Genomic DNA, 26,363 nt, shown 5'->3' with positions numbered 1-26,363 from the left:
GTTGCACCATATGCTAACTAACTTGGATGTTAATTAAAAAATAAATAAATTATTTTCAAAAAAGGAATGTAACAGACACCATCTACTCCCCCTCAGGTTTCCCTCAGGAATTTGACAAAAGACCTGACTAAAAATAAGTAGACCATAAAATGTATGGCCCACAAGGAATGGTACGGCCATAGACCACACCTCATACAGTGGAAACAAGCCAATCAGGAATGGACAACCCAACACCTAGAGCTATCAAGCCAATAAGGGTAAAACCTGAGAAGGAACAAGGGGGGAGGGAATGGGTGTGTGTGGAGGGGGGGTGGGGGGCAGCGACCAGAACCTTATAAAAGAAAGACCCTTGCCTATAGTCCACGGACATTCACTTTCGAATGGCCCCTCTCTGTAAAGAGAGCTTTCATACTGTTCTTCTTTATGATCTTAAATTCTAATACACTTTTACCTGCTACTCATTTTGTGTCCACCTCTTCATTCTTTGAAGCGGCGAGACAATGAATCCCAGGTGTGGAGGTAAAAAATCCTGCAACACTGATGTGCACTCCGAGGAAGGGGCCCACGGCTCCATCTTTGGGGATGCCATTATCTGTGCCACCAAACTGAATTAAACGTGTGAAGAGCCGTGCAGAGCCCTCTGAATATCTCAGGTGCTCATGCCTTATGGATCCCATGCCGTCCTCAGATATATGGTAACAACTCTCCCCGGCCGCTCTGGTTCCTTTGACTCTCCCCCTCCCCTTCTTTAGTTGTGGCCCCCTGTAGGTTCAGCTACCCACTGTGTCTGCTGTGCAGGACGCAAACACAAGTTCTGCAGGGTCAGGCTTTATTGGATACACTGAAGGCCGAATGGGGTCTCAGGTGTCCTTCGTCCTCTTCAGCCAGGAGAGAGCAGACTCCATAAGGGGCTCCCAGGGTTCAAGGCTGGAGAACACACCTGACCTCCGGCCAGCCAGCCCTTCAGGGAGTCTCGGGGGCTCCCTGAGTTCTGGAGCCTGGTGGGGGCAGTGGGGTTCAGAGGAGGTACTCCAGGGAGCCTCCTTGTCTCTGGAACTAGAGTGGCGACTTTCGGAGAATGGGCTCTGAAGAGGCAGGACTCTTTCGGGCAGAGGACGGCCTGGGCTTCAGGGAGACAGTGGCCTGTTTTGGTGCCTGTGGTAAAGGCCCTGAAAAGCGCATAGAGTGTGTAGATCTGAGGCTCCTGGTGGGGGAGGGTGGGCCCCGGGCTGGATCTGCCCGTGCCTGAGCCACCGGTACGTGAGCTGCTGGGGCCTGGGACGCCCGGGTTTGATACCCACGGGCCTGAGCGGCCTTGCCCTGTGGACCTACTTCCTCTGGCCTTCTTTCTGGCAACAGGTGCAAGGCCCTGGCCTGGCCCCGAGGCAGGCAGAGGCCGAAGCCAATGCCTAGGCGGAGTGGTCCAGATTCCTGGCCCTGCGCACAGGGCAGTAGTTGGGGGAAGGCAAGCAGCCGGGGTCCGGTCTTGTACCTGGGGATGGGGCACGTGGGGCTGCGGGGCTTGAGACACACCAGGCATATAGGATATTCTACAACTGGGGCCTGGCCAGTTGTGCCTAGCCACAGGTGCTGTAAAAGCAGTAGCCGCAGGTCGCGTGCAATGCGGCGGTGCCCCAGATGGACCACTAGGGCCTGGGCCAGGGCTCCCGGGTCCATGAACTCTGCAGGGTCCCTCTGGCTTGCCACGCATCCCCCCACCACCCCAAGGGACCCGGTGTCCCTGTACTGGTGCCAGGGCCATGTCTGCCTCTTCCCGTGGACCCCAGGAGAAGGAAGGCTGGGGGCCGGGGAAGTGACAGTGGAGCTGGGGTGGTACCCTGGGTTGGAAAGAGACAGACGGTGAGAGTGGGGGAGAGAGTCCTTCTGTAGCTGAGTGGAAGAGGAGGAAGAAGTAGGAGGAAGGGAGGGGTATAGCTGGCGGGTGGGAGAGGAAGAGCGTGTGAGGGAGAGAGAGAGGTAATTCTGATGAAAGAAAGTGGGGGAACTTGGGAGGGAGGAAGAGTAGGGATGTAGGACAAAGTCAGAACCTGAGTCAGAGTTGTAGAAATGGGAGCCAGGAGAGTGGGACCGTGGGGGAGGGGAGCAAGGTGGGTGAGAGGGAGGGAGCGATGGCTGGGGAGGCAGAGACTGCAGGTTGCCAGAAGACAAGTCCACAAGTTGTGAGGAGCCCTGAGGGGGGCGCCCAGGGGGTGCTGTGTTCTGTGGCAGCACCTCGTCCTTGTTTTGAGGCAACATTGCCTTGAATCCAGAAGGGACTGGGGCCTCGAGACCAGAGATTAGAGACCTAGCAGAATCAGGACAGTATCTCTGAGGCCAGACCTGGCGGAGAAATCAGGGCCTTCTGTGCGCAAGTGTGACTCCAGCCTGGTGTCGGTGCTGCTGTTGGTTGAGGACAAGGAGACACCCAGCCCTGTAGCACTAGGCTCTCCGAGTGTTCAGGCAGGCACTTGGATCTAAACTTGGCCTCTCACTTTGCAGTCAGCCATTGACGAGGGATATATGGGGACAGAGAATCAGAGCTGCCTCTTGGGAGCTGAGGGGCAGCAGTAATCATCTGGGTGGGCCAGGGAGGAAGAACACAGCCCATGGGACCTGTAGAGAAAGAACGAGAACCTAAGATATTGGGAGAATTGGTCCATTTCTGGCTCTGAAGGCTGATTTACTAAGACCCTGAATCCATGTCACCTTTGGGGTCACAAGAGCTGGCAAAATGCTCCACGGAAAGTGAGAGCCGAGGAGGAGAAGGGAGGTGGGAGGTAGAATGGAGTTGGAGGAGGGGGCTTAAGGATGGCTGCTGAGATGGGACTAGAAATTGGGGGTGTTCTGGTGATGTGAGCTCTTACCAATGAGGGTTCCTCCAGGCTGTTTCGCAAGGCACTTTAGCAATTGAGGGAACCTGGGAGAAAGAGGAACAGTCACCAAACGGTGGATACACCCCCCTCTGTCCCCAGTATCTGTCACCCTAAACTCACTCTGACTCAGATTTCTGTTGGAGCCGTGCCCTCAGTGCTCCTTCAGCCAGGAGGAAGTCTTCTGTTACAGGCTTTTGCTGTCCTCAACCTGAATCAAGGATTCTGCAAGCATCCTGGTTTCCTGCCCACTTTGGTTTCCATGACCCCTCGTCACCCCTAATGCTGATGTCCTCTGGCTCAGCCTGGTCCTCGCTGAGATGGCTGAGCACACCCAGAAACAGCAATACCAGTGGGGCCAGCTGGTGAAAGCCTGTGGAAGACCGGGCTTCGTCTAAGGGGTGGCGTTGCCACCCCCATTGGGAGCCAGGAACCCCATTCCCTGGGGGAAGTTCTCCCTGGCATCTAGTGCCTATGTCACAAAGGTCAGGTGCTGACATAATACACTCTCCTCCTCAAGGCTCTAGGGCCTTCTTTCGGAGATCGTCAAAGGCTGGTCCTTGACAAAACTGAAGCAGACAAAATTCTTTGGGGCACTCGGTCTCCCTTTCAGGCCCCAATCCTCCCCCTGCTCTCTGCCCATATACTTTACACTTCCTACCCCTTCCTACATCCAGGGTCCTCTCCAACCACACAGCCTATGTGGGCCAGGCTCTCCCTTCAATTTGCTATTTTCTTTTGCTTTCTGAGCAGTGCTTGTGCTCTACATTGGTTCCCCCATTTGGGATATACTTCTATAGTTTAATAACTATTTTCTTAGCAGCTTTAATGAGATATAACTCATATACCATACAGCCCACCCATTTAAAGTGTGCAATTCGGTGTTTTCTAGTTTACTCACAGGTTGTGCAACTATCACTGACATCTAAGCATGTTTTTCTTTTTGATGCTATCTACATCTAGGTAGATGATAGATATAGATATATCCTAGCGGTGTTTCTCTAGAAAATGGTTTCATTTAAGGTATCTATTTTTATTGACATATAGATTATATATATTTACTGTGATAGATATACAGATATTATAAGAAATTGGTTCATGTGGGGCGCCTGGGTGGCGCAGTCGGTTAAGCGTCCGACTTCAGCCAGGTCACGATCTCGCGGTCCGTGAGTTCGAGCCCCGCGTCAGGCTCTGGGCTGATGGCTCGGAGCCTGGAGCCTGTTTCTGATTCTGTGTCTCCCTCTCTCTCTGCCCCTCCCCCGTTCATGCTCTGTCTCTCTCTGTCCCCAAAATAAATAAAAAACATTGAAAAAAAAAATTTAAAAAAAAAAAAAAAAAAAAAAAAAAAATTGGTTCATGTATCTATGGAGGCCGAGAAGTCCGAAGGTCTGCAGTCTGCAATTTAGATATCAGGAGAGCCGATGGCATAGCTACCCCAAGTCCAAAGGCCTGAGAACCAGGAGAGCAGATGGTGTAAGCTCCGGTTCAAATCTGAGCCCAAAGGGAAGAGAAAACTGATGTCCCAGCTTGAAGACAGTCAGGCAGAGAAAGTGAATTCTCCCTTATTCTGCCTCTTTTGTTCTACTCAGGCCTTCCATGATCGGATGAGGCTCACCCACATCAGGGAGGCAAGCTGCTTCACTCAGTCTACCGATTCAGACATTAATCTCAGCCAGAAACACCCTCACGGACACACCCTCATTAATGTTTAACTAAATATATGGGCACCCCATGGCCCAATCAAGTTAACACATAAAATTAACCATCACAATCTACAACTGAAAGATTAGATGCCCTTCCAAGGGGCTATGGTACCTGTATTAAAGGAGGCTTTGCCCATATCAATATTTCTGATAGTCTTTTTTTCAGGTGCCCTGGAGGTTGTTTTTTTATTTTTTTATTTTTATTTTTTAATGTTTATTTATTTTTGAGACAGAGAGAGACAAAGCATGAACGGGGGAGGGTCAGAGAGAGGGAGACACAGAATCTGAAACAGGCTCCAGGCTCTGAGCTGTCAGCACAGAGCCTGACGCGGGGCTCGAACTCACGGACCGCGAGATCATGACCTGAGCCGAAGTCGGCTGCCCAACCGACTGAGCCACCCAGGCGACCCTGGAGGTTTTTTTTTTTTAGTCCAGGGCAAGTCATGATAAATTTAGGAATGAGTAAGAGTCGTGGCTTGTATAAAGTGACAGAAGGGCACTTATGGGTGGTGGGAAAGAAAAACCAGGCAAGATCTCAGGCACATCAGTTTTACGGAGGAGGAATTATGTGAGTTGAGATCCAGCCTTCAAGGATCGAGAAGCTTCCTGGAACATGGGACTTTTAGTGCTAAAACCAAGACAGTTCTGGAAAAACCGGGACAATTGGTCACACTAGAACTTGGGTCTTCTTGGAGAATATTCATGTTCCCCTCGGGGTATGAGAACCCCACTCTGGAGATTGCTGTTCAAACAAAAAACGTCTGTAGTAATTTCAATTTACACTAATGAATCTCTCCCCTAGTTTGTGCTAATTACCCTAATTACTTGGTTTGTGCTTAGTAAACCTTTCTGGACTGAGTGAACAGAAGTTCTCCAAGCATTTGGCATCCAAGGTGGAAATGTGATATTGTAACGGACTCGTTTTAGTTTGCTAGTTATTTCCTGTTGTAGATATCATCTACCATGCACTCCTCCCACCCTCCGTTTTCTAACCCTGGGCAAGAACACTGTGTATTATTTCCTCCAAATGCTATATAGCATGATCCTTCCAGAAATTTGCAAATGTTTCTTAAGAGGATGGATGGATGAATGAGTAAATTGATAATTATTTAAGAGAATTTGACCTTTGCACTTTTTTCTTGTCCTTTCTTTTCTGATTGAGTTGTACATATGATATGGTAGGAAGGGGCTGTTTACAGAACTACCTTGAGTATTCTTGCAGAGATCATAATTATAAGAGAGGTGTCAGATAACTGCAGATAGGTAAATAATTTATTCAAAAGGGGGAAAAAGACAAATTCTAGGAGCTCAAGTCAGTTTCTAGTTGCTTGCTAGGAAAATTTTACTTTATAATTTCTAACGTTTACTTATTTTTGAGAGAGAGAGAGTGTGTGCACAAGCGGTGGGGAGGGGCAGAGAGAAGAGAGGGAGACACAGAGTCTGAAGCAGGCTCCAAGCTGTCAACACTGAGCCTGACCCGGAGCGAGAACCCACGAACAGCGAGATCACGACCTAAGCCGAAGTAGGATGCTCAACTGACTGAGCCACCCAGGTGCCCCGGAGGAAAATTTTAAACTGGATTATTAAACAGAATGTATGTGAGCTCTGAGAAAGGAAACTGATGATCACAATGGCCAGAGTTGATTCAAGCAAAACAAATTGTGGAGAACATACGGCCATCTGGAAGTGGCATATATGCTGTGTCATCAGGGAAAACAATTATATCTGGCTTTTTACTTTCCAGGATGAGAAATGTGCTCTTGACATTGCCAGCTAAAACACAACAGCCTAAAGTAAGCGCCAGAATACCAACTTTTAAAAAATAGTTCACACAGACGGGAAATAATTCACTCTATAGTCTCTCTCTATAGTCTAGGTATTTGGGAAGACAAAATGTGATCCGAATCCACATCATTGACTTACCATTGGAAATCATATGTTGCAGGGACTGACTTACTGCTTTCAACATCATCAGTATCCTCAAATCATATAGACAGACCTGCCTGGGAGCCAGAAAGATGTTTGATGCTTGGTCTCTGAACAAGGGAAGCTGAGAAACTTAATGAATTAATTGCCTACTAGCATCCAGCTAAGGGGGTTAGTTTCATTCACATCAACAGAAATACTCAAATAACGTTGGGCAAAGTTCTGTCTTTTTTGAACAGTGCTGGGGTGAGCATGATCGGATTTGCCTCTATGACCCTTCTTTTCTTACTCTTCCAAAGTTGACTGACATATTCTTTCAAACTGGCTACTAAGGAGCCTTGTTAGATGGGAATTGAAACCTGCACACCTGTGCTCTGACCTACTGTGAGTTGCTTTTGCAGTTCAGCAAGGCAATATACTTCATCCCTAAGTGTTTGTAGGTACCCACATATACTCCTTGAGTACTTACCGCACATATTTTCCCACGTTGTTTTTATTTCCTACTTTGTAAATGAGTTTTATAACCTGGGAATGATAATAATCCCTATGTATTTTTTATGTTTATTTAGTTAAGTAATCTCCGCACCCAACATGGGGCTTGAACTCATGTCCCAGAGATAGGCAGCCACAGGCTCTTCTGACTGGGCCAGCCAGGTGCCCCTCCCTACATATTTTGATTTCATCAAGGCGTTGACTATTGTGCTGGAAAAATGTGAGCCAGCCAGTTGAACCCCTATTGCTTTTTTGCCTTTTGTCTCTTATTGTTCTTTGAAGTATACAAATGATACACAAATAAATTTCAGTCTACAAAAGCCAAACAATACAGAAGTATCCAGGTAAAATTTAAAAGTTCTTCTTGGCACTCTTCCCTTTTTTTTTTTTTTTAATTTTTTTTTTTTCCAACGTTTATTTATTTTTGGGACAGAGAGAGACAGAGCATGAACGGGGGAGGGGCAGAGAGAGAGGGAGACACAGAATCGGAAACAGGCTCCAGGCTCTGAGCCATCAGCCCAGAGCCCGACGCGGGGCTCGAACTCACGGACCGCGAGATCGTGACCTGGCTGAAGTCGGACGCTCAACCGACTGCGCCACCCAGGCGCCCCGGCACTCTTCCCATTTTTACTCTCTCCAGGGATCTTCACTGTTTGTCCTTTACTTTTGGATTTATCTAATATCTTGAGTTTATTAACTATAATTCAGTATCTCTGCTTATAATCTCTATTTAATCTATCAGTTACTGAAAGGGGTGTGTTAAGATCAACTATAATTAATTTCTCTGTTCCTACATTTCTGTCCATTGTGCTTGATATATTTTTGAGGCTGTGCTATCGGGTGCAAAAATGTGTTTATGATGACTGTCATCTCGTTCCATTGTTCTTCTTATCATTTAGCAAAACACAACAAACTTTAAGATAAACCAACCAAGCTTTCTCCTCAAGAAGTTGGAAAAATGAACACGAGGGCAAAAGTGAAGAAATGAGAGGGAAGAAAGTAAGAATGATCAGGCTAAAAATTAATGACACAGAGACGTAAAAATAATATAGTCACACTCATCAGGGTGGCAATTACAGAACAGAAAATAACAAGTGTTGGCGAATATGTGGAGAGATCGGAACACTCGTATACTGCTGGTGAGAATGTAAAATGATACAGGTACTATGCAAAACAGTACAGTAGTTCCTCGAAAAATTAAAAATAGAATTATCACATGATCCAGCAATTCCACTCTTGGGTATGTGCCCCAAAGAATTGAAAGCAGGGTCTTAAAGAGATACTTGGAGACCCATGTTCATAGCAGCATTATTCACAGTAGCTAAAAGGTTTCTATAACCCAAGTGTCCATTGACAGATGAATAGATAAACAACAATTATATATACATACAACGGAATATTATTCAGCCTTTAAAAAGGAAGGAAATTCTGATACCTGCTTGCAACATGGATGAGCCTTGTGGATGCACAAAGTGAAATAAGCCAGTCACAAAAGGACAAATATCATATGATTCCACTCATCTGAGGTACTTAGAAGAGTCAAATTCATAGACACAGAAAGTTCAATGACAGTTGGCAAGGGCTGGGATTAGGGAGAATGGGGAGTTATTGTTTAATGAGTATAGAATTTCAATTTTGCAAGATGACAAACGTTGTGTGAGTGGATGGCAGTCATGTTTGCACAACAGTGTGATGTACTTAACGCCACTGAACTGTATACTTAAAATTCTTCAAATGGTACATTTTATGTTATGTCACAATTTTTTATAAATAAACATTTTTTGGGGCGCCTGGGTGGCTCAGTCAATTGGACGTCCTACTTCGGCTCAGGTCATGATCTCGCGGTCCGTGAGTTCGAGCCCCGCGTCGGGCTCTGTGCTGACAGCTCAGAGCCTGGAGTCTGTTTTGGATTCTGTGTCTCCCTCTCTCTGACCCTCCCCCATTCATGCTCTGTCTCTCTCTGTCTCAAAAATAAATAAACGTTAAAAAAAATTATAAATAAATAAATATTTTTTAAATATATAGACTGCTTTTTATTTTTATTTTATTTTTTTTTTTAAATTTTTTTTTTCAACGTTTATTTATTTTTGGGACAGAGAGAGACAGAGCATGAACGGGGGAGGGGCAGAGAGAGAGGGAGACACAGAATCAGAAACAGGCTCCAGGCTCTGAGCCATCAGCCCAGAGCCCGACGCGGGGCTCGAACTCACGGACCGCGAGATCGTGACCTGGCTGAAGTCGGACGCTTAACCGACTGCGCCACCCAGGCGCCCCTAGACTGCTTTTTAAAGAATAAAGGCTGGTCCTTGAAAAGATGGATAAGTGAGGCACACTTCCGGTAACACTAAGAACAAAAAGAGAGTTGGGTACAAATGAAATACAGGACAAAGAAAAGGGGTGGGGGAAGCATCTAGACACATAATGGAGATTTAAAAATAAGAAGGGACACCTGGGTGGCTCAGTCCATTAAGCATCTGACTCTTGGTTTTGGCTCAGGTCATTATCTCACAGTTCGTTGGTTTGAGCCCTGAGTTGGGCTGCACGCTGACAGTGGAGCCTGCGTGGGATTCTCTCTCTCTCCTTCTTTCTCTGCCCCTTCCCTACTCATAGACTCTCTCTTTCTCCTGAAAATGAATAAACTTTACAAAAAGAAAAGAAAAGAAAAGAAGGGGGCGCCTGGGTGGCTCAGTTGTTAAGTATCCAACTCTTGATCTCAGTTTAGGTCATGATCTCATGGTTCATGAGAGCCCTCATTGGGTTTTGCACTTGGGATTCTCTGTCTCCCTCTCTCTCTGCCCCACCCACCACTTACATACACACTCTCTCTCAAATATAAGTAAATATTTTTAAAAAACTCTTTAAAAAATAAGAAATACTTGAGGCATTAAGAGAAGTATGAGTGACTGTACTAGCTAGAGGCGGAGGGAGAAGGCTGCTCTTCCTGTCCCCTCCCACTGAACCCACAGCCAAGCAGAAGGATCCTGAGCTTGCCAAGCACTTCTTTTTCAAAGGGACTTCCACCAGTATCCAAGAGGTCATTGTTCCGAGTATAAATAACAACTCCTGAGAGATGGGGCTCAAGTTCTGAGGTGAAGACGATCCTACTCTGCATCCACTTCCTCGCTACACCTCAGTGAGAGCCAATTCCACCCAAGTGGGACTGTGCCTGGGCTTCTTCCTCAGCCGGTGATAGTGGGGGCTGATGGTGCTGTGCTGAAACAAAATCCAGGAAGAGGAGAACCTGTCATCAGCACTAGACGCCAACATAGAAGCCATGAGACCCAACTTCCACGAGTTACACTAGCTTCTGGGACCATACCTATGTCTGACCCAAGAAGTAGATATCCCAGACCAACTTCAAGAGAATACATGATAGAGAAGATGGGCCTTCACCCATCTGCTTCCTGTATTCCCCCTAAAGCCCACTTGGACCCGTGCGGTAGAAGCTGTCCTTGCTATATCCGTGGCCTCGCTGCTGGAGATGAAGCACAAGGCTATGACAGAGTTGCACTCCACAGAGCCACCCACACGTGCGTCTAGGTAGAACCATGCCCCAGAGATAGCCAAGAACAGCACGGACCTGAACTGTGCCCTGGAGATGAGCTTCACCACGCAGAACCCTACTGCCTTGAAGACCAGCTTGTTGAGTTCCAGTCTGCCTTCTCTGATGCCCGCCAGGGAACCTGTAAGATGATGGAGTACTAGAAATGACCTCTGCACCTTCTGGCCTGGGAGGCACCACTCCTTGTACATCAGTCTCACTCTCTCCTGGTTCACCACTTGGGGCTTTGTGGACACTGTTTTTCACTGTGGAAGTTTTCCTTTCTACATCAGCACCCGTGCTATGGATGCAGTGCTGAGGCGGTAGACTGGCACTCCCAGGTTCATCTGGCCATGACCTTGCAGTCCTTCTGAGGACTGAGTCTTCAGGTGGAGGAGCTCCCTGAGGGTGTTCAGATCACCTAACTCTGAAAAGGCACTTGGCACAAGAAGATCTGTTTCCACATAGCTGCGAGTGTGGCTTTTTTCTTCCCTCCTACTTTGTGTCCTGCTGAGGCTCAGAAAATTTGGAGTCAGACCTCCCTCCTTCCCTGATGGGTAAGTTCCTACAGAGGGAAAGAGATCATACCCCTTTACCATACGGTAAGGGCTTCCACAGCTTCTCCTAAAGTCTGACGTTGGCATGGACCTGATTAAATTTCAGATGGAAGCTTCTGGAAGTCTGCCCTATCAACAACTTCATGTCTTCTGAGAAAGAATATTGACCTGAAAGCCTAGAAATGCCCACCATTCATTCCATGGGCTACTCCTCATCTCACAGATGGTTAGAATGCAAGAAACTCAGGACTGCCCAATGAGCTCCCTGGTGGTGGTAGATTTTTGGGGGGTGGCTTTTTGAACCTGTTCTCCGGAACTTGGGATGGGAGCCCCTGTTGATTTTTAGCTCATCACTGGAAGGTTGGTGTCTGATACCTTCAGAGTAGCTACATAAATATAGGAGGATAAAAGACAGTTCTTTTAGGTCTAAAAAACATCTTCTTGCTCTATCCTTCAAAATGATGTTCTTCTGTCCTGAGGTTCTGGGCAGTTCTCTCAAGATTAGAACGCTCTCTGACTGCAAAGGGGCTGTACTTCCCGTAGACGACCTTGCTCTTTAGGAGTGCCATGATAGTTTCTTATGATCTTGAGTTTCAACAGCAAAAAGGTTCATGTTCTAGGAATGGTTCTTATGCCTCTTAGAAGGTGTGGGTCTTTTGTGCAGATCTTGGAGATGTTTCACATCAGTCTTAGCCTCGCAGTCCAGCCACAGAACTGTTGGCCTGTTAGAGTCTCTGAAGCTTTGGGTTTTACCAGAGATCCAAGGTCATGCCCATTTTGTGGGCCAAGTGTTGTTCTTGGGCAAACTGGCCATTCTCAGAGTTCTACACTGTTCTCAGGGCTGAGGAATGCTTAGATTTTTTAAAGAAAATCTCTTCTGGACAGAACTTTTGTTTTTTTCTCATTTCCTTGGAGATACGTTTCTAAGAGCATTTTGTTCATTAAAGTGTTAGAATTCCTTAATGAAATGGCTAAATTCAAAGAAATATAAAAAAAAATACTAAGTATTGAAAAGGAACAGGCGCTTCAATCAGTCAATAAGAAGCCAAAGAAATTGAATGAAAGTTAAAATTTCTTCCCCTCTTCACCAAAAGAAAACTAGTCCTAGTGGTTTTACAAGTAAGTTTTACCAGACTTCAAAAAAGAGTTAATTTCTATATTATGTAAAAAGTTGTTTCAGGGGCGCCTGGGTGGCTCAGTCAGTTGAGCATCCGACTTTGGCTCAGGTCATGATCTCACAGTTCGTAAGTTCGAGCCCCACGTCGGGCTTTGTGCTGACAGCTCGGAGGCTGGAACCTGCTTCGGATTCTGTGTCTCCCTCTCTCTGCCCCTTTCCCACTCATGCTCTGTCTCTCTCTGTCTCTCAAAAATGAATAAACAACAAAAAAAATTTTTTTTAAGTTGTTTCAGACAATAGGATAAGAGCAGCTAAACATCCGACTGTTAGTTTCAGCTCAGATCATGATCTCATGGTGGTGAATTTAAGCCTTGCACTGGGCCCTGTACTGAGCATGTAGCCTGCTTAAGATTCTCTCTCCCTCTCTCTCTCTCTGCCTCTCCTCCCCACTCATGCTCTCTTTCAAAATAAATAAATAAACTTTAAAAAATACTTTTACTTTTAAATTAAAAAAAAAAAAAGAAAATAGAATAAAAGGGAGAGCTACCCAGCTCATTTTATGAAGTTAGTGTAACCTTGATACCAAAACCAAATAATGACAGTTAAGAGAAAATTAGAATCTCATTTCACTTATGAGATGGCTGTAAAAATTCTAAGCAACATATTAACTATACGAAGCAGAAAGTATATTTTTAAAAAAGTAATCACAAGCAGATGAGACTTACCACAGGAACTCAAGCAAGATTTGTCATCAGAAAATACAACAAAATAATTTGGGGTGCCTGGGTGGCTCAGTTGGTTGAGCAACGACTTTGGCTACGGTCATGATCTCATGGTTTGTTTGAGCCCCACGTCAGGATTTGTGCTGATAGCGTGGAGCCTACTTTGGATTCTCTGTCCCCCTCACTCTCTGCCCCTCCCCACTAGCACTCTATCTGTCAAAAGTAAATAAACATATAATAAAAAGAAAATACAACAAAATAATTTAACATATTCGTAGACTGAGGGAGAAAAATCATGATTGTATCTCAGCTGATGGCGGAAAAGCATCTGATAAGTTATACACCTAGTTAGAATAATAATAATAAAAAAAAAACCTACCAAAAACCTCTTAGCAAACAAGGAATAGAAGGATATGTCCTCAACTTGCTAAAAGTTATATATCAAAAGCCTACAGCAAATAGTATGCTTAATGGAGAAATTCTAGATACGTTCAGTGGAGGGTTAGGGGAAGAAAACAGTGCCGTTACCACTATTTCCTGTTAATGTAGTATTGGAAGCACAAGCCAATGCTCTAGGGAAAGAAAAAGAAACAAGTGTAAAGATTGAGAGGAAGAAATAAAACTGCCATTTTGTATCTACTCAGAAAAGCCAATGGAAGCAACAGAGTTTTAAGACTAATAAGAAAGCTCAGCAGGGTTGCTGGATTCAAGACAAACATTAACCAGCATTTCTGTACAGCAGCCATCATCAACTAGAAAACAGAATAAAATAAAAGCATTTGCAAGAGCAACAAAAACTGTGAACTAATTAGTTCAACAAAACTGTGAGCTATTTCACTGAAGCAAGAATACACAGACATTCATGGAGTAAACTATGCAATTAATAAAGGATATAGATGTTTAAAACAAAATGAGAGGGGTGCCTGGGTGGCTCAGTTGGTTGAGTGTCCGACTTCGGCTCAGGTCATGATCTCGCGGTCCGTGAGTTCGAGCCCCGCGTCGGGCTCTGTGCTGACAGCTCAGAGCCTGGAGCCTGCTTCGGATTCTGTGTCTCCCTCTCTCTGCCCCTCCCCCACTCAGGCTCCGTCTCTCTCTGTCTCAAAAAAGAAACATTAAAAAAATAAAATAAAATGAGAGACAGTTCATGTTTTTGGAAGGATTGACTCAAAAGTATAAAGATGGCAATATTCCCCCAGCTAACTCATTTACTCAACAAAATCTCAATCAGAATTTCAGTTGAATTTTATAGGAACCCAATGAGTTTTCTCTAAAATCTATATGGAAAAATAAGGGTCCAGAAATAACTAAATCAACCTTCCAAAATAAGAGTAAAGAGGAGAGTTTTATCATTCCAAGTAGTAAGACATGCTATCAAGTCAGAACAATAAAAGCAGTGTGCTGTTAGCTCAAACACAGACAAAAAGATCAGCAGGACAGAACAGAGAACTCAGAAATTAGCTTTTATACGAATATGGGAACTTATCATATAATAAAGTGGGAGCTACAACTGAACAGGAAGAGAGAATGGACTGTTCGGCAGATGATGTTGGGATAACAGTCTCCCTATAAGGAGAAAATAAAACCGGCTCCCTATATGGAGAAAAATAAAATGCAATCTCTACCAAGCACCACACACAGGATGCTTGAACTTGTCAGTTATCAGATAAAGGCAAATTAAAGCAGCCCTTTATAGCTCTCCCACCATAAAACTGGGAATCTGGTTAATATCAGGTGGTGGTGAGCACGTGGGGCTCTAGGGTCCTGTGCAGTGCTGACTCGGCAACTGTTCCGGATGATGGCACTCTGGCAACACTTAGTCGATTAACCCAGCATTCTGGTCCCAGACCTATGTTGTTTTGTTTTGCCAATCTTGCATAGATCCACAAGGACACATGCAATGGTATCATGATGGCATTTTTGAGGTGATGATGAGTTGGCAGCAATCTGGATGTCCATCCCGGGTTCTCTGGGTGATCAAAAGGTGATGGGTGCGCACTGTGGGGCATCCTGCAGCAAGTCAGAAGAAGGGGCTTAAAAACATAGGATTGGACTTCCGGTAGTGGCAGCGGGAAATGGGTTACCGGGCGGTGTCCAGGCCTGTGCCGAGGGGAATCCAGCGGGAATCGGATCCATCAGAACCGTCACTATGATGCCTGTGGGCAAGAACAGCAAGATGCTGCAGCACATTGACTGCAGGATGAGGTGTCTCCTGCAAGATGGCCGTATCTTCGTTCACACCTTCAAGACTCAACAAGCATTCGAATTCAATCCTCCGTGACTGTGATGAGTTCAGGAAGATCAAGCCAAAGAACTCAACGTAAGCAGAAAGAGAAGAGATACTGCTTTGGAGGGGAAAGCCTGGTCTCAGACGATAGTAGAGGGACTTCCTCCCAAAGATACTGGCATTGCCCAAGTGCCACTTGCTGAGCTGCCGGGGGTCCAGGCAGAGCAGCTGTCAGAGGAATCCCAACTGGTGTTCCAGGGCCCCAGGTTCCTACAGGACTTGCTGGACCAGTCAGAGGGGCTGGTGGGGCACCCAACAGGTGGTGACCCCGCAAGGAAGAGGCACGGTGACAGCCACTGCAGCTGCTGATACAGCCAGCACTACAGGGGACCCAAACCAGTGTCTGCCTGGCCGTGGGGGTCCTCCCCCACTATGGGCCAAGGGGCACCCCCTCCGGGCATGATGGGCCCACCACCTGGCATGAGACCTCCCATGGGTCCCCCAGGGGGAATCGCCCCTGGATGAGGAACTTCAGTGGGCATAGCCCTCTGGGGATGTGGGCCCCCTCCCCTGCAAAGCAAGGGCCCCTCCCCTGGGAATACACCCACCAAGACCCTAGACTCATCATGGCCCCTATAAGTTCCCTCGCTATTTCCTGAAAGGCTGTACATGGTCCTTTTACTTCCTTTTGGCCTGTGAAACTAGTTCATAATAAACTCTTAAGATTATAAAACAGAGGCACCTGGGTGGCTCAGTCGGTTAAGCGTCCGACTCTTGATCTCGGCTCAGGTCATGATCTCACAGTTTGTGGGATGGAGCCTCGCGTTGGACTCCCCAGCTGACAGCGCAGAGTCTGCTTGGGATTCTCTCTCTCCCTCTCTCTCTGCTCCTCCCCTGCTCACGCTCTCTCTCTCTCTCTCAAAATAAGTAAATAAATGTTTAAAAAAAACCACAAAGAGGGGCTCCTGGGTGGCTCAGTTGGTTAAGCGTCCAACTTTGGCTCAGGTCATGATCTCACGGTTCGTGAGTTCGAGCCCCGCATCAGGCTCTGTGCTGACAGCTCAGAGCCTGGAGCCTGCTTCCGATTCTGTGTCTCCTCCCTCTGCCCCTTGCCCACTCATGCTCTCTCTGTGTCTTACAATAAATAAATAAATAAATAAATAAATAAATAAATAAAACCCACAAAGACCTCTCGTTAGGATGGGAAGACATGTGCGTAACCCACCCAAGGCAGAACACCACAGGGCGTGGGGCCACCTTCCAAGTCCACCTGGCTGCCTGGGCTCTCATCCCAACCCCGTCACTTACTAGATGTTTGACGCTGGGTGAGTTGTGTCACCTCCTGATACCGGTTTTCCCATCTGTAAAATGGGGATGTAAGAGTCTCTTTTTCTTAGAAGTTTGTCCTGAGAAATAAATAAGAGAATATGTATAAAGTACTTAGCGCAGTGCCTGACCCAGAGTGACCTAAACGCACCGAGCTTTGAGGAAACTAGCCAGGGTGTGGTCGGTCACGCATCAGTTAGAATACCCATGAAACAGGGAGACCTGGGCTCTCTGCTCTGTGGGGTTTGAAGAAATCTTCACGAACGAAGGGCATAACCCAACAGGCGAAGGCAGCTTTTCCCTGGCAGAGCTGGAGGGAGATATTCCAGGGGATGGAAAAGCACTAGGTTGGAAATAGGAGGCCTGTTTGGGGGGATGGGGATTAGTGCCCCGGGGCTGGAAGGTCAGGTCATTGGCAAGGGGAGGAAAGGTCCTTTTAGGGATGTGTGCAGGCACCCTTCTGGCAGAGGAGGAGGTTCCAGGACCTTCCATTGGCTTGAGCCTCAAAGCTGGAGTCGGGCGACCATCGCAAGACTACTGCGGGGTCAGGCAAGTCTCTGCGAAGGGAGCTCCCTTCCCACCATCCTCCGGCCTTCTGGAGCAGCGGGGGGGGGGGGGGGGGGGGCTCCTCCCAGGACTTGGCCACTCCCAACATCCAGTACCCCCACCCCGGAGGAGCCGGGTGGGAGGCAGGCAGGCAGGCAGGAGGCTTCTCGCGGGGGCTGTGCCGGGTGGGCGGTTTTCCCAGAGCAAGGAGTGAAGCGCGACTGACTTGGCGCCAGCTCCCTCAGATACAGACATGGTCGGCTGGGTGACCAGCCTGCCCAGTTAGCCCGAGCCCGGGGGCTCCCTCAGGCACTGTGCTCCCGTCCTAGGGGCCGCAGCACCACCCTCCAGGGGTGTGGCATGTCACGGAGGGAGGTCAGAAGGCCACCAGCCATGCCAGGAGTGGGGCAGACCCCGGCAAAGGCCAAGCTGCGGCTGGCGGCAGGCACTGGCAGGAAGAGGAGCCGCCCGTGCGGGACAAGGCAGGACCTGTGGGAAGAGACAAACTGGAGGGACCAGATGTGGAGCAGAGCTGCCCCCAGCTTAAGAGGGGCCAGGGCTCCTGGCAGGGTAAGGAATCACTGGCCCTGTGGAGGGAGTGGGGAGGCAGGAGGGGAGGGGCTGAGGCGTCACCTCTGCTGGCAAAACCTCACTCGGTATGACCGACCATACCGTCCCTTCCCAAGAGGGGGACACTGGCACCCGGAACTCCACGGCTCCACACTTGGGTGGTTGGGATAACCGAGCTGGTCTTACCCACAGCGCAGCTCAGAGAGCTCCTTTTTCCTTCTCTGCTGTAGCTGCCTCTTCATGTCAGGACCTGGCTGGGCAAGGATCAGCCCTGCAGAGCAGGGGTGGCTCTGTGCTCCCTGCGGGCCCAGGGCACCCCGACAGCAGGATTCAGACTTGGCCGTGGGTTCAGCAAGGGCTAGAGCGATAGGAAGAGTAAAGGACTCTCAGCTCCTGAGCTGCCATCTGACCCCAAGTGAGGCCCTCTCTCCATTTCCTCAGCCATAAAGCAGGGCAGGACTGAGAGTGCACAGAGAGAGCGTGAGGCCCTAGGGTCTCTGCTGTCCGGCGCATGGCTGCTCACACTAGAACGTTCTTAGAAACCAGGGGCAGATGGGGATCCAGTCAGACTCACTGACCTGGGGTCCTCTCTGCAGAGCGAGGCCAGTCCCGAGAACGCTGCTCGGGAGCGGAGCCGCGTGAGGACGCTGCGCCAGGCCTTCCTGGCCCTGCAGGCCGCTCTGCCCGCCGTGCCCCCTGACACCAAGCTCTCCAAGCTGGATGTGCTGGTGCTGGCCGCCAGCTACATAGCCCACCTCACCCGCACACTTGGTCGGGAGTTGCCTGGCCCCGCCTGGCCACCCTTCCTGCGTGGACTCCGCTACCTGCACCCTCTGAAGGTAGGCCACGAGCTCAGGGCCTCAGGGGGTGGGGTTTGGGATGGACTGGGCTTAGGCCCCCGGCCCTGAGCAGAGCTGACACTGGGACCAGCTGCTTCCTGCTCTCTCGGAGGGAGAGGAGCCAAGGCTGGCTCTTGGGACTGCACTGACCTTGGGTGTAGTGGGGGTGGTGATTGGAACTGACTTCACGAAAATGCGGTTCCTCCAAGAGGAGGGAGATTCACAGAGTCCCAGGACTCTGGGGTGCCTAGCGGCAGGGGAGAAAAAGGAGCGGTTTCCGGGCCTGGGGCCTGGGAAAGGAAACCGCACCAGGAAAGCCCTAGATTCCAGGGCATACCACCCTTTCCTACAACGCCTTGGTGTCCCCTGGACTTCTGCCGTAGGAGGGATCCCCCTCTGGGAGAACAAGGTCTGAGAAAGCCTCATTCTAGAAGCAATCAAGCTGGGGTCGGGGAGGAGTTTGGGGGGTGCTTCCTGCATGCACCACCTCCCCAGACCAGGACCTACCTTTTCGGAGCCTCGGTTTTATCAGATGTGAAAGGAAAGAGGACGTGAGCCTTATTTCTCCTTCCGGGGCATGAAACGAGATCATGAATGAAAAGTATAATTAACAATATTCACCATCGCAATAACGGCAATAACATCACTTGGGTGCTAAAGTGATGTCAGGAGCTGGGCTTAGCGCTTCGGCCATCTCTACCTTTTAGTGTGCACAAGAACCAAATGAGATCACTTTCTAAGTGAGGAAATCGAATCTCAGGGAGAGTAAGTGGCTAAATGCAGTTTGAACCCAAAGGCGTCTGACCTCAGAGCCCGTGCTTACAGCCACCAGGCAGGCCAAGGGGACGGCACTGTAAGTTGCTGTTTGCAGAGTGTAACTGTTATAGAGGAAGGGCCATGCTTGCCCTCTCAGGATAGATACAGCACCGTGATGGGGTCCACCTTGTTTTTATAGAGGATACTTTCACTATCTCTCTCCCTGAAACACAGTTCTGAAACGTCTTGAAAACTTGAGATTGTTTTCTTCCATGCAAATATAGCTTAAATGCAAGAATTCGAGACTACGTGGGGGCAACTCTGAAATACTGACGGGGGCATAGTCACTTCCTTAGCTGTAAAACGATGAGCAAAGTAAGGCCCTTGCACGTAGGAGGTAATGGATACATGTGTTGAAGAAAGAACAGATGAGAGCTGGTTTAGGTCAATACTTGGGCAGTTTGGTGGCATAGGATAGTTTGCTGGGGGCAGTGCCCCTTCGACTCCCCCGGTTAAGGGGCTGCCAAGAGGAGGGGAGACCTCAGGGCAGAGTAACCTGGTGTTTTTGGGGTTGTCCACACTCCTGCTGGAAGAATGGGTGATCTTAGGAGGTCCCCAGCTTAGACGGACAGAGCAGCACTGATAAGTGTGGCCAGAGGCACTTGGGCGGGGGGCTGGGCAAAAGAAGAGGTCGGGACCGGTCAGTACCAGGAGGAACCTCTCCTTGCCCTAGTTCTCTGCCCTCCCCACTGCCTAGCCCCTGGCCATTGCCAACACTGCCATCCACCTCCCTCCCCACTATCGGGGGGCTCTGTTCAGGGCCCTTGCTCTCCTCGAACAGCTCCTTATGGCCACCAGGCTCAGGTGGTCAGGAGAACGCATGGGGCCATAAGTGGCGGTGAGTCCGAGACCACTATCAGAGCAGTGATGAGGGAGGGCTCGGGGAGGGGGCTAAGGAAGGCCATGTTTGGGGTGCCAAGGACTACAAGGGGCTGTAAGAGTGAGTATTACTCACTTACCATCCCCATGTCTTGCAGAAGTGGCCCATGCGATCTCGTCTCTATGCTGGAGGCCTGGGGAGCTCTGGCCTCGACTCCACCACAGTCACCACCTCAAGCCAAAGAACAAAGGAGGCAGAGGCTGGGCCCCAAGTCTCTGAAGAGGCACACGCTCTCTTTCCCACGAAGCCACTCTCACCAGCTCTCGGGGGCAAATGAGTATCACACTTGCCCTTTTCTCCTAGACTACAAGTCGAGCTTAGGGACCTGGATTCTCTACCAGCCCTGCCTGCCTTCACTCTCACTCTCAGCCCTCGGATCAGACGGACTCAGGTTCAGCTCGCAGGTTCCAGCATGCAGACCAGGCAAAGCTGCGGGCTCTTCAATGGGAGGGGACTCAGAAGCACCGGTGGGGGTAGGGGGGGCGCAAGTGCTCATCTGGGCACCCGAGGGGGGGGGTGACTTCTCAGTGGCTCCTGCTGTGGCAGCTGCAAGGGATGTGGGAGAGGAAGAGGTTTGGCTGGGTTGGAAGTTGAGTTAGGGCACCCTCCCCCCCGCCCCGCTTTTCTCCCCTAAGCTTCCCACAGACACTCGGAGAATGCAAGGACAATGACAAGGCTGTGCAGGTGCAGAGGTAAAGGCCTAGGACGGCAGCAGCTGCGGGTGCTGGTGGGAAAGTCTAGGGCCAGACACGTGCGTGTGAATAGAACTGGGCCGGGTCACGTGGCCAGATCCTGGCGACACGGGGACCTGTCGTTATCGCTCCACAAACCCTAACCTGATGGCGAAGAAGCAGCGGGGAATTTAGGAGTCTTGTCCACATGATGGTCTCTCCAGCAGCCCAGCATCACTACATTTCCTCCCTCTCTGGGCCCCGAGACCTTCCACTCTTTTCTTGGTATGACTTATACTTACAGGTTAAGCCAGAAAAACCTACATTGCTTGCATTCCAGTTTCCACAGAAGCTTTTAGATGGTCCCAGCTGCCTAGTTTGAGACGATCTTATCCCAGAGGCAGGTCTATCTACCGGAAATGAACCAGACAGCACCTTGCATCTAAAGGATATTGATGGGCCTGATTACATCCTTGAAGGACCTTAGAGAGAGAACAGATATCTTTTCCAGAGGATGATAATTACAGCCTTCTCTTTCCATTATGTTAGAAACCCAACTTCCAGGACAAACAAGATAGGCCTGGGTTCAGTGGGTTCTTTGTATGATTTTTGGCCTGAGGTCTCACTGGCTCTGGAGTTATTTCTACCATCTGGCTACAGACAACTGCCCCAGAGGCAGCTGTGCCCCACAGGCGCTGCCCTCCTAGGCACTCCTTAAGTCTTGCCATGGGGTGCCAGAAATCTGTTAGAGCTTTAGTGGAATTTCTCTCTGGCTCTGAAGAAATAACTTAAGGACTAATCACAGAAGTCTACACATACTGAAAGTAACTTTCCTTTCCAGATCAAGTATAGCTTCAAACCCAAAGGCACCTGAAGTCCAGACAGAGAAGTAACCAGCTTTTTTTAAAAATTTTTTTTTAACATTTATTCATTTTTAGAGACACGGAGCATGAGCAAGTGAGGGGCAGAGAGAGGGGAGACACAGAATCCGAAGCAGGCTCCAGGCTCTGAGCTGTCAGCACAGAGCCCCACACGAGGCTCAAACTCACAAGCCAGGAGATCATGACCTGAGCCTAAGTCAGAAGCCCAACCCACTGAGCCACCCTGGCGCCCCCAGAACCAGCTTTTTGTTAAACATCAGTGCCTCAGAGCGGGAGGGGATGGGCCAGGCCGACCCTGAATGGGGTAGACTTAGAGCCACCGTTGCCACTGTGAGACTAAATGAGGTTCTGGGCAGGCCGGGAGTGGCCAGAGGCCTGGGCTCTGAAATGACGAGCCACGGCTCCTCCACAGGGCTGGCCAGGGCCTCAGGGGAAAGGGGCTGAGGGGTGACTCAGCAAGTCGGGGTGGAGGCTGAAAAAGACACACAACACGCCAGCCACAGGCTGCATGGGATGTGGGAGAGCGGCTGATCTGTGGCTGGGAGCCACAGGGAGAAGGTCTCAGCCAAGGCCAAACTCGTAAATCTACCAGGTCCCCACCGCGGGGCCTGGAGAGCTTGTGCAGAAGCGCTTCTGAGCAGCTGGGTGAGGCCAGGCAGGGGCAGGGACCAGGTGCGTGTGGGCGTGAGCGCAGTGTTCTCCACGAGACCATAAAAGTCCAGCTTGAATATTCTATTTTTAAAGCCAAATAGCAATGTCTTCCTGGTTGAGTCTGAAGGTGGCTGGAAGAGGAGCAGATGAATTTCCTCCCAAGCTGGTGGCACAGTCTTTTTCTGGGGACGAAACTGGGAAAGCTGGTTTTAGGTGTATGGAGGCTGCCCCAGCCCACCCCGCTCAGACTCGAGCCTTTGCCCAGCAGTATCAGACCCCGTCCTGTGCCTGACCCCGAAGAGACAAGGAGAGCAAAGGAAGATGAAGCTGGCGGAGGGTGGCTGAGGAAGGACAAGCGCCATCCCGTCGATACAAGTGGCTTAGGCTGCCTCAGGCTCTATCCGGGCAAAGCTGTTTTCCTTCGTACCCAGGCCAGTCTGGGGTCCAGAGGCCGTGGCCTCCAGCCAGAGAGCACCCAGCACAGGCCACGTTGCCAAAGGGCTCTGAGAAGGCAGGCAGAGCCAAGGGAAGGACCGCAGCATGAACAGGAAGAACCAGACGAAATGTCAGGTCAGAGACTTGGATCCACAAACGAACCAGAACCAGGAGTTCTTTGCCTCTGCCGCAGAGGAAGAAAACACCTGCTCACTGGGAGACTTTTTATTCCCACCAAGTCTAGGGGCATGCGGTAGGCAAGAGTAGAAAGAGGCAGGTGAGACTCGGGTCCAGAGACAGCTTGGTCCCCTGCGAACAGGGGTATGTGGGAAAGAGGCTCCAAAAGGAAACAGAAGCACAGAGGACAACACGTCACTAAGGTGGCCTAGCTCAGGAGTCAGAGGGATGCCTGGCCCACTTGGTTAGCTTTTCCTGCCTGCCCAGGTGCCCAGGACATGAGGTGGGAGGGGAGGAGGCAGTGATGCTAGGACGGCTTCCCCAGAGTTGGATGTGCATTATGTTTCCTGATGAGCGGCAGAGCCGCAGGGCAGAGGCTCGGGCCATGGGAGAGGGAATGGCTAAGGAGAGGGTAGAGACGGTCGATTTACCACTTGGGAACTAGGTAATTAAATTGCAAGCTCTAGTTTTCTCTGAGAAATTTCTTTTCTCTTCCTTTGGAAGGCGCCTGGCTAAGTCACATGCCACCGTTCTCCCTCTTTTGTGACACAAGCCCTAAACTCAGGGCACCTGCAAGCTTGGTATTGTAGATCAGAAGCTGGCTCACTGGCCACAGCGTATCAAATCCAGCCCACCTCCTCCCTCCACCCACCATGTTCCTGTAAATAAGTTTTTGTGGGAATACAGTCACATCCATTTGTTACACATACTATGGCTGTTTCCTGATACAGCACAATTGAATAGATGCCATAGGTTAAGCCTAAAATATTTATAATCTGGTTTTTGAAGAAAAAGTTTACTGACCCTCGCTCTAGATCATAGGTACTAAAAGTGTGGTCTGGGAACTCTGGGGGTCCCTGAGGCCCTTTCAATGGTCTAAGTGGCCCAAACCATTTTCTTTTCTTTAATGTTTATTTATTTATTTTGAGAGAGAGAAAGCATGATGGCCTGTGCACAAATTGGAGAGGGGAGGGACACAGAGAGAGGGAGAGAGACAGAGAGAGAATCCCAGCAGTCTCCACACTGCCAGCATGGTGCCCAACATGGGACTCGGTCCCACAAACCTTGACATCATGACCTCAGCCAAAACCAAGAGTTGGACGCTCAACCGACTGAGCCATCCAGGCACCCCTAAAATCATTTTCATAATACCAGGCACTATTTGCCTTTCCTTACTCTTCTCTCACGAGCATAGCAGAACGTTCCAGAAGCCACACAACATGATATTGCAACAGATGGAATGTAGAAGCAGATAGGAGAACCCAGCTGTCTATTGCAACGGACATTAAAGATATTTGCAAAAATGTAAAACAATGCCACTCCTCTCACTAAATATTTTCCAATATGGAAAATAATTATTTTTCATGAAAACATTATATATATTCACATACAGTGGATTAATTAATGTAACTTTTAAGTAACAGCAAGATGTCAGCTGTTGAGCAAAACAGAGGACAAGGGACCACCCTAACTGCCTAGGGCAGGAGCTGCAGGATTAGGTGCAACCTACAGAAGGTACTGGAAGAAGGTGACCACCAGCCACCAGTAAGGTATTAGCAGGGACGGAAGTGGGAACTAAGGACCAGTGCAATGAATAAACTGAGAAGTTATGAAGGGGCAAAGACAATTGAGGTTTTTTTAATCTGAAAAGAAACAAAAATATGATCCAGAAATCAGAAGAAGAACAATCCTCCACAGCAAGGAGGCTAGAAGGAGAAAAACAAATTCAGTAAATCAGACCTAAATCACATCAGTTACATCAGACTACAGTGGGCTGGAACCTCTGGGTTGTGGCCAAGTTGGATGAAAATAGATTCTATGTTTCACATCTCAGAAACCACAGCTAACTGCAGGCTGGGTGGCAGAGCCCCTGGAGCTCCTGGTACAAATACAGGCACACTCTCTATAAATGTGCTTGGGGAGGGAGCCAGCCATAACTGATGCACCCATGTCGGGTGAAGAGAAAACTATGAAGGTCCAATAGGCTCTGAGAAGAAGTACAGCAGCATAAATCAGAAGTTGAAGCAAAGCTCAGTTATAACCGCTGACGTGTGGGCATGTGCCAAGCCTGCTGGGAAGGGCTACATCTCATCGCAAGAAGCCATTGGCCCTGATGCTGGGAGGGCTGCCAGATGTGTGATGTGCCAGTCAGCAAAATTCCTCCTCCTCCACGGGCAAGGCTGGTTGAACGTGCCGCTCTAACACAGTTCTAGTACTCCACCATCTGGCCAAGGAAGTGAGCCTCCCCTTGACCAGTCTCACCTATCTTGGCAACAATGTGCCACCACCATTAGTTCCCTGGACATAAAGGCAGAGCAGGGCACACCCTTCTTGCTTTGGGGAGCTGCATCACAAGAATACGCCACTGACCCGAACGGGCAGGCCCCTCATACGTTACTATAAAATGAATATCGACTTGTGCCTTTAAAAGGGAGAACTCAGGTGGGGGATAAAATGGTGTTACTAAAAAATTATGAAATCCTAGGCTGTATTTGAAATCCCAGACGGGGTACATACAGGACCCAGGGTCAGCAAATTTTCACGGAGTTCCTGTTACGTGCTAGCCAGGGGCGTGTGGGGCGGGGAGAGGAGTTGAGGGAGGAGTACGACTGGAGAGCCCTTTTTGAAAGGCAGTGTCACGTTGTAGAAGAGATCTTGACATTGCAAATCATTCCAAGAAACCAGCTGTTAGAAACACCACCAGTGAAGCGGTGGGTGTGTTACTAACGCTGTGCTTATTTAAGAACTAGAATGGGTAGGGGCCCCTGGGTGGCTCAGTTAAGCGTCCAACTTCAGCTCAGGTCATGACCTCACGGCGGGTGAGTTCGAGTCCCACCAGCATTGAGTTCTGTGCTGACAGCTCAGAGCCTGGAGCCTGCTTCAGATTCTGTCTCCGTCTCTCTCTGCCCCTCCCCTGCTCATGCACACACACACATACACACACACACACACTCTCTCTCTCTCTCTCATTTATAAATAAACATTAAAAAAAAACAAACCAAAAAACTAGAAGCGAAAGGGACTGGTCTCATGAATATTAAAAGAAGCCAGAGCCTTCCACAGCTTCCCAGAAACAGTAAAAATCCAAAGTCAATCATTATATGTCCATCCTCCTCAAGCCCTTTTAAGAAGAAAAGTGTTATTTCCAGCTAAAGATGACACAGAAATTGGTGGTGCTTCCTGCCCCACACCCTTTACTGGAGGATATTTTTTCCTTACGGTATTACAAGGATGATCTTTGTCATGATTAAGTCAGAAGTGGAACTATCAAAAAGCCGCCCCCAAATTGACAAAACATCTATGTTGAAATATCCCCTCTGACTTTACCAGAATCTTTTCCACTTAAGTTTACATCCTAAGCCAGGGAAATCACCTATTTTGAAACAACTCCTACCTCTTCCCAAATTGCAAAATTATGG

At 48.9% G+C, this 26,363-nt stretch overlaps 2 protein-coding genes and 1 pseudogene across 4 annotated transcripts; 2 read left to right on the top strand and 1 right to left on the bottom strand.

Moving 5' to 3' along the window:
- Positions 1 to 825: 825 nt before the first annotated feature.
- On the bottom strand, positions 826 to 21,742 carry PRR30 (proline rich 30). 3 transcript variants are annotated; one of them, XR_003967920.1, is made up of 7 exons: positions 20,209 to 21,742; positions 18,941 to 19,000; positions 17,781 to 17,952; positions 16,461 to 16,558; positions 2,865 to 2,917; positions 2,341 to 2,613; positions 1,110 to 1,169 (listed from the first exon to the last, which is right to left on the bottom strand). XR_003967920.1 is itself a non-coding variant. In XM_030311447.1 (6 exons), exon 6 carries the CDS (start codon positions 2,254 to 2,256, stop codon positions 1,057 to 1,059), a length of 1,200 nt encoding a protein of 399 aa, XP_030167307.1. In that variant the 5' UTR covers positions 2,257 to 2,613; positions 2,865 to 2,917; positions 16,461 to 16,558; positions 17,781 to 17,952; positions 18,941 to 19,000; positions 20,209 to 21,742; the 3' UTR covers positions 826 to 1,056. The 3 variants fall into 3 exon arrangements, 2 of the variants coding, with proteins under 2 accessions (XP_030167307.1, XP_032448603.1); XM_030311447.1 differs by having other exon boundaries at positions 826 to 2,613; XM_032592712.1 differs by having other exon boundaries at positions 826 to 2,613; positions 18,941 to 21,742.
- Positions 15,078 to 15,915, top strand: LOC115511013 (annotated as a pseudogene).
- TCF23 (transcription factor 23) lies at positions 17,385 to 20,406 on the top strand. Its single transcript, XM_030311453.1, has 3 exons — positions 17,385 to 17,594; positions 18,191 to 18,433; positions 20,227 to 20,406. The coding sequence occupies exons 1-3, from the start codon at positions 17,385 to 17,387 to the stop codon at positions 20,404 to 20,406; spliced, it is 633 nt and encodes a 210-aa protein (XP_030167313.1).
- Positions 21,743 to 26,363: the final 4,621 nt, after the last annotated feature.

This window comes from Lynx canadensis, chromosome A3, assembly GCF_007474595.2.
Source record: "Lynx canadensis isolate LIC74 chromosome A3, mLynCan4.pri.v2, whole genome shotgun sequence".
Classification (NCBI taxonomy): Eukaryota; Metazoa; Chordata; class Mammalia; order Carnivora; family Felidae; genus Lynx; species Lynx canadensis.
This window is presented reverse-complemented; position numbering and strand designations above follow the sequence as displayed.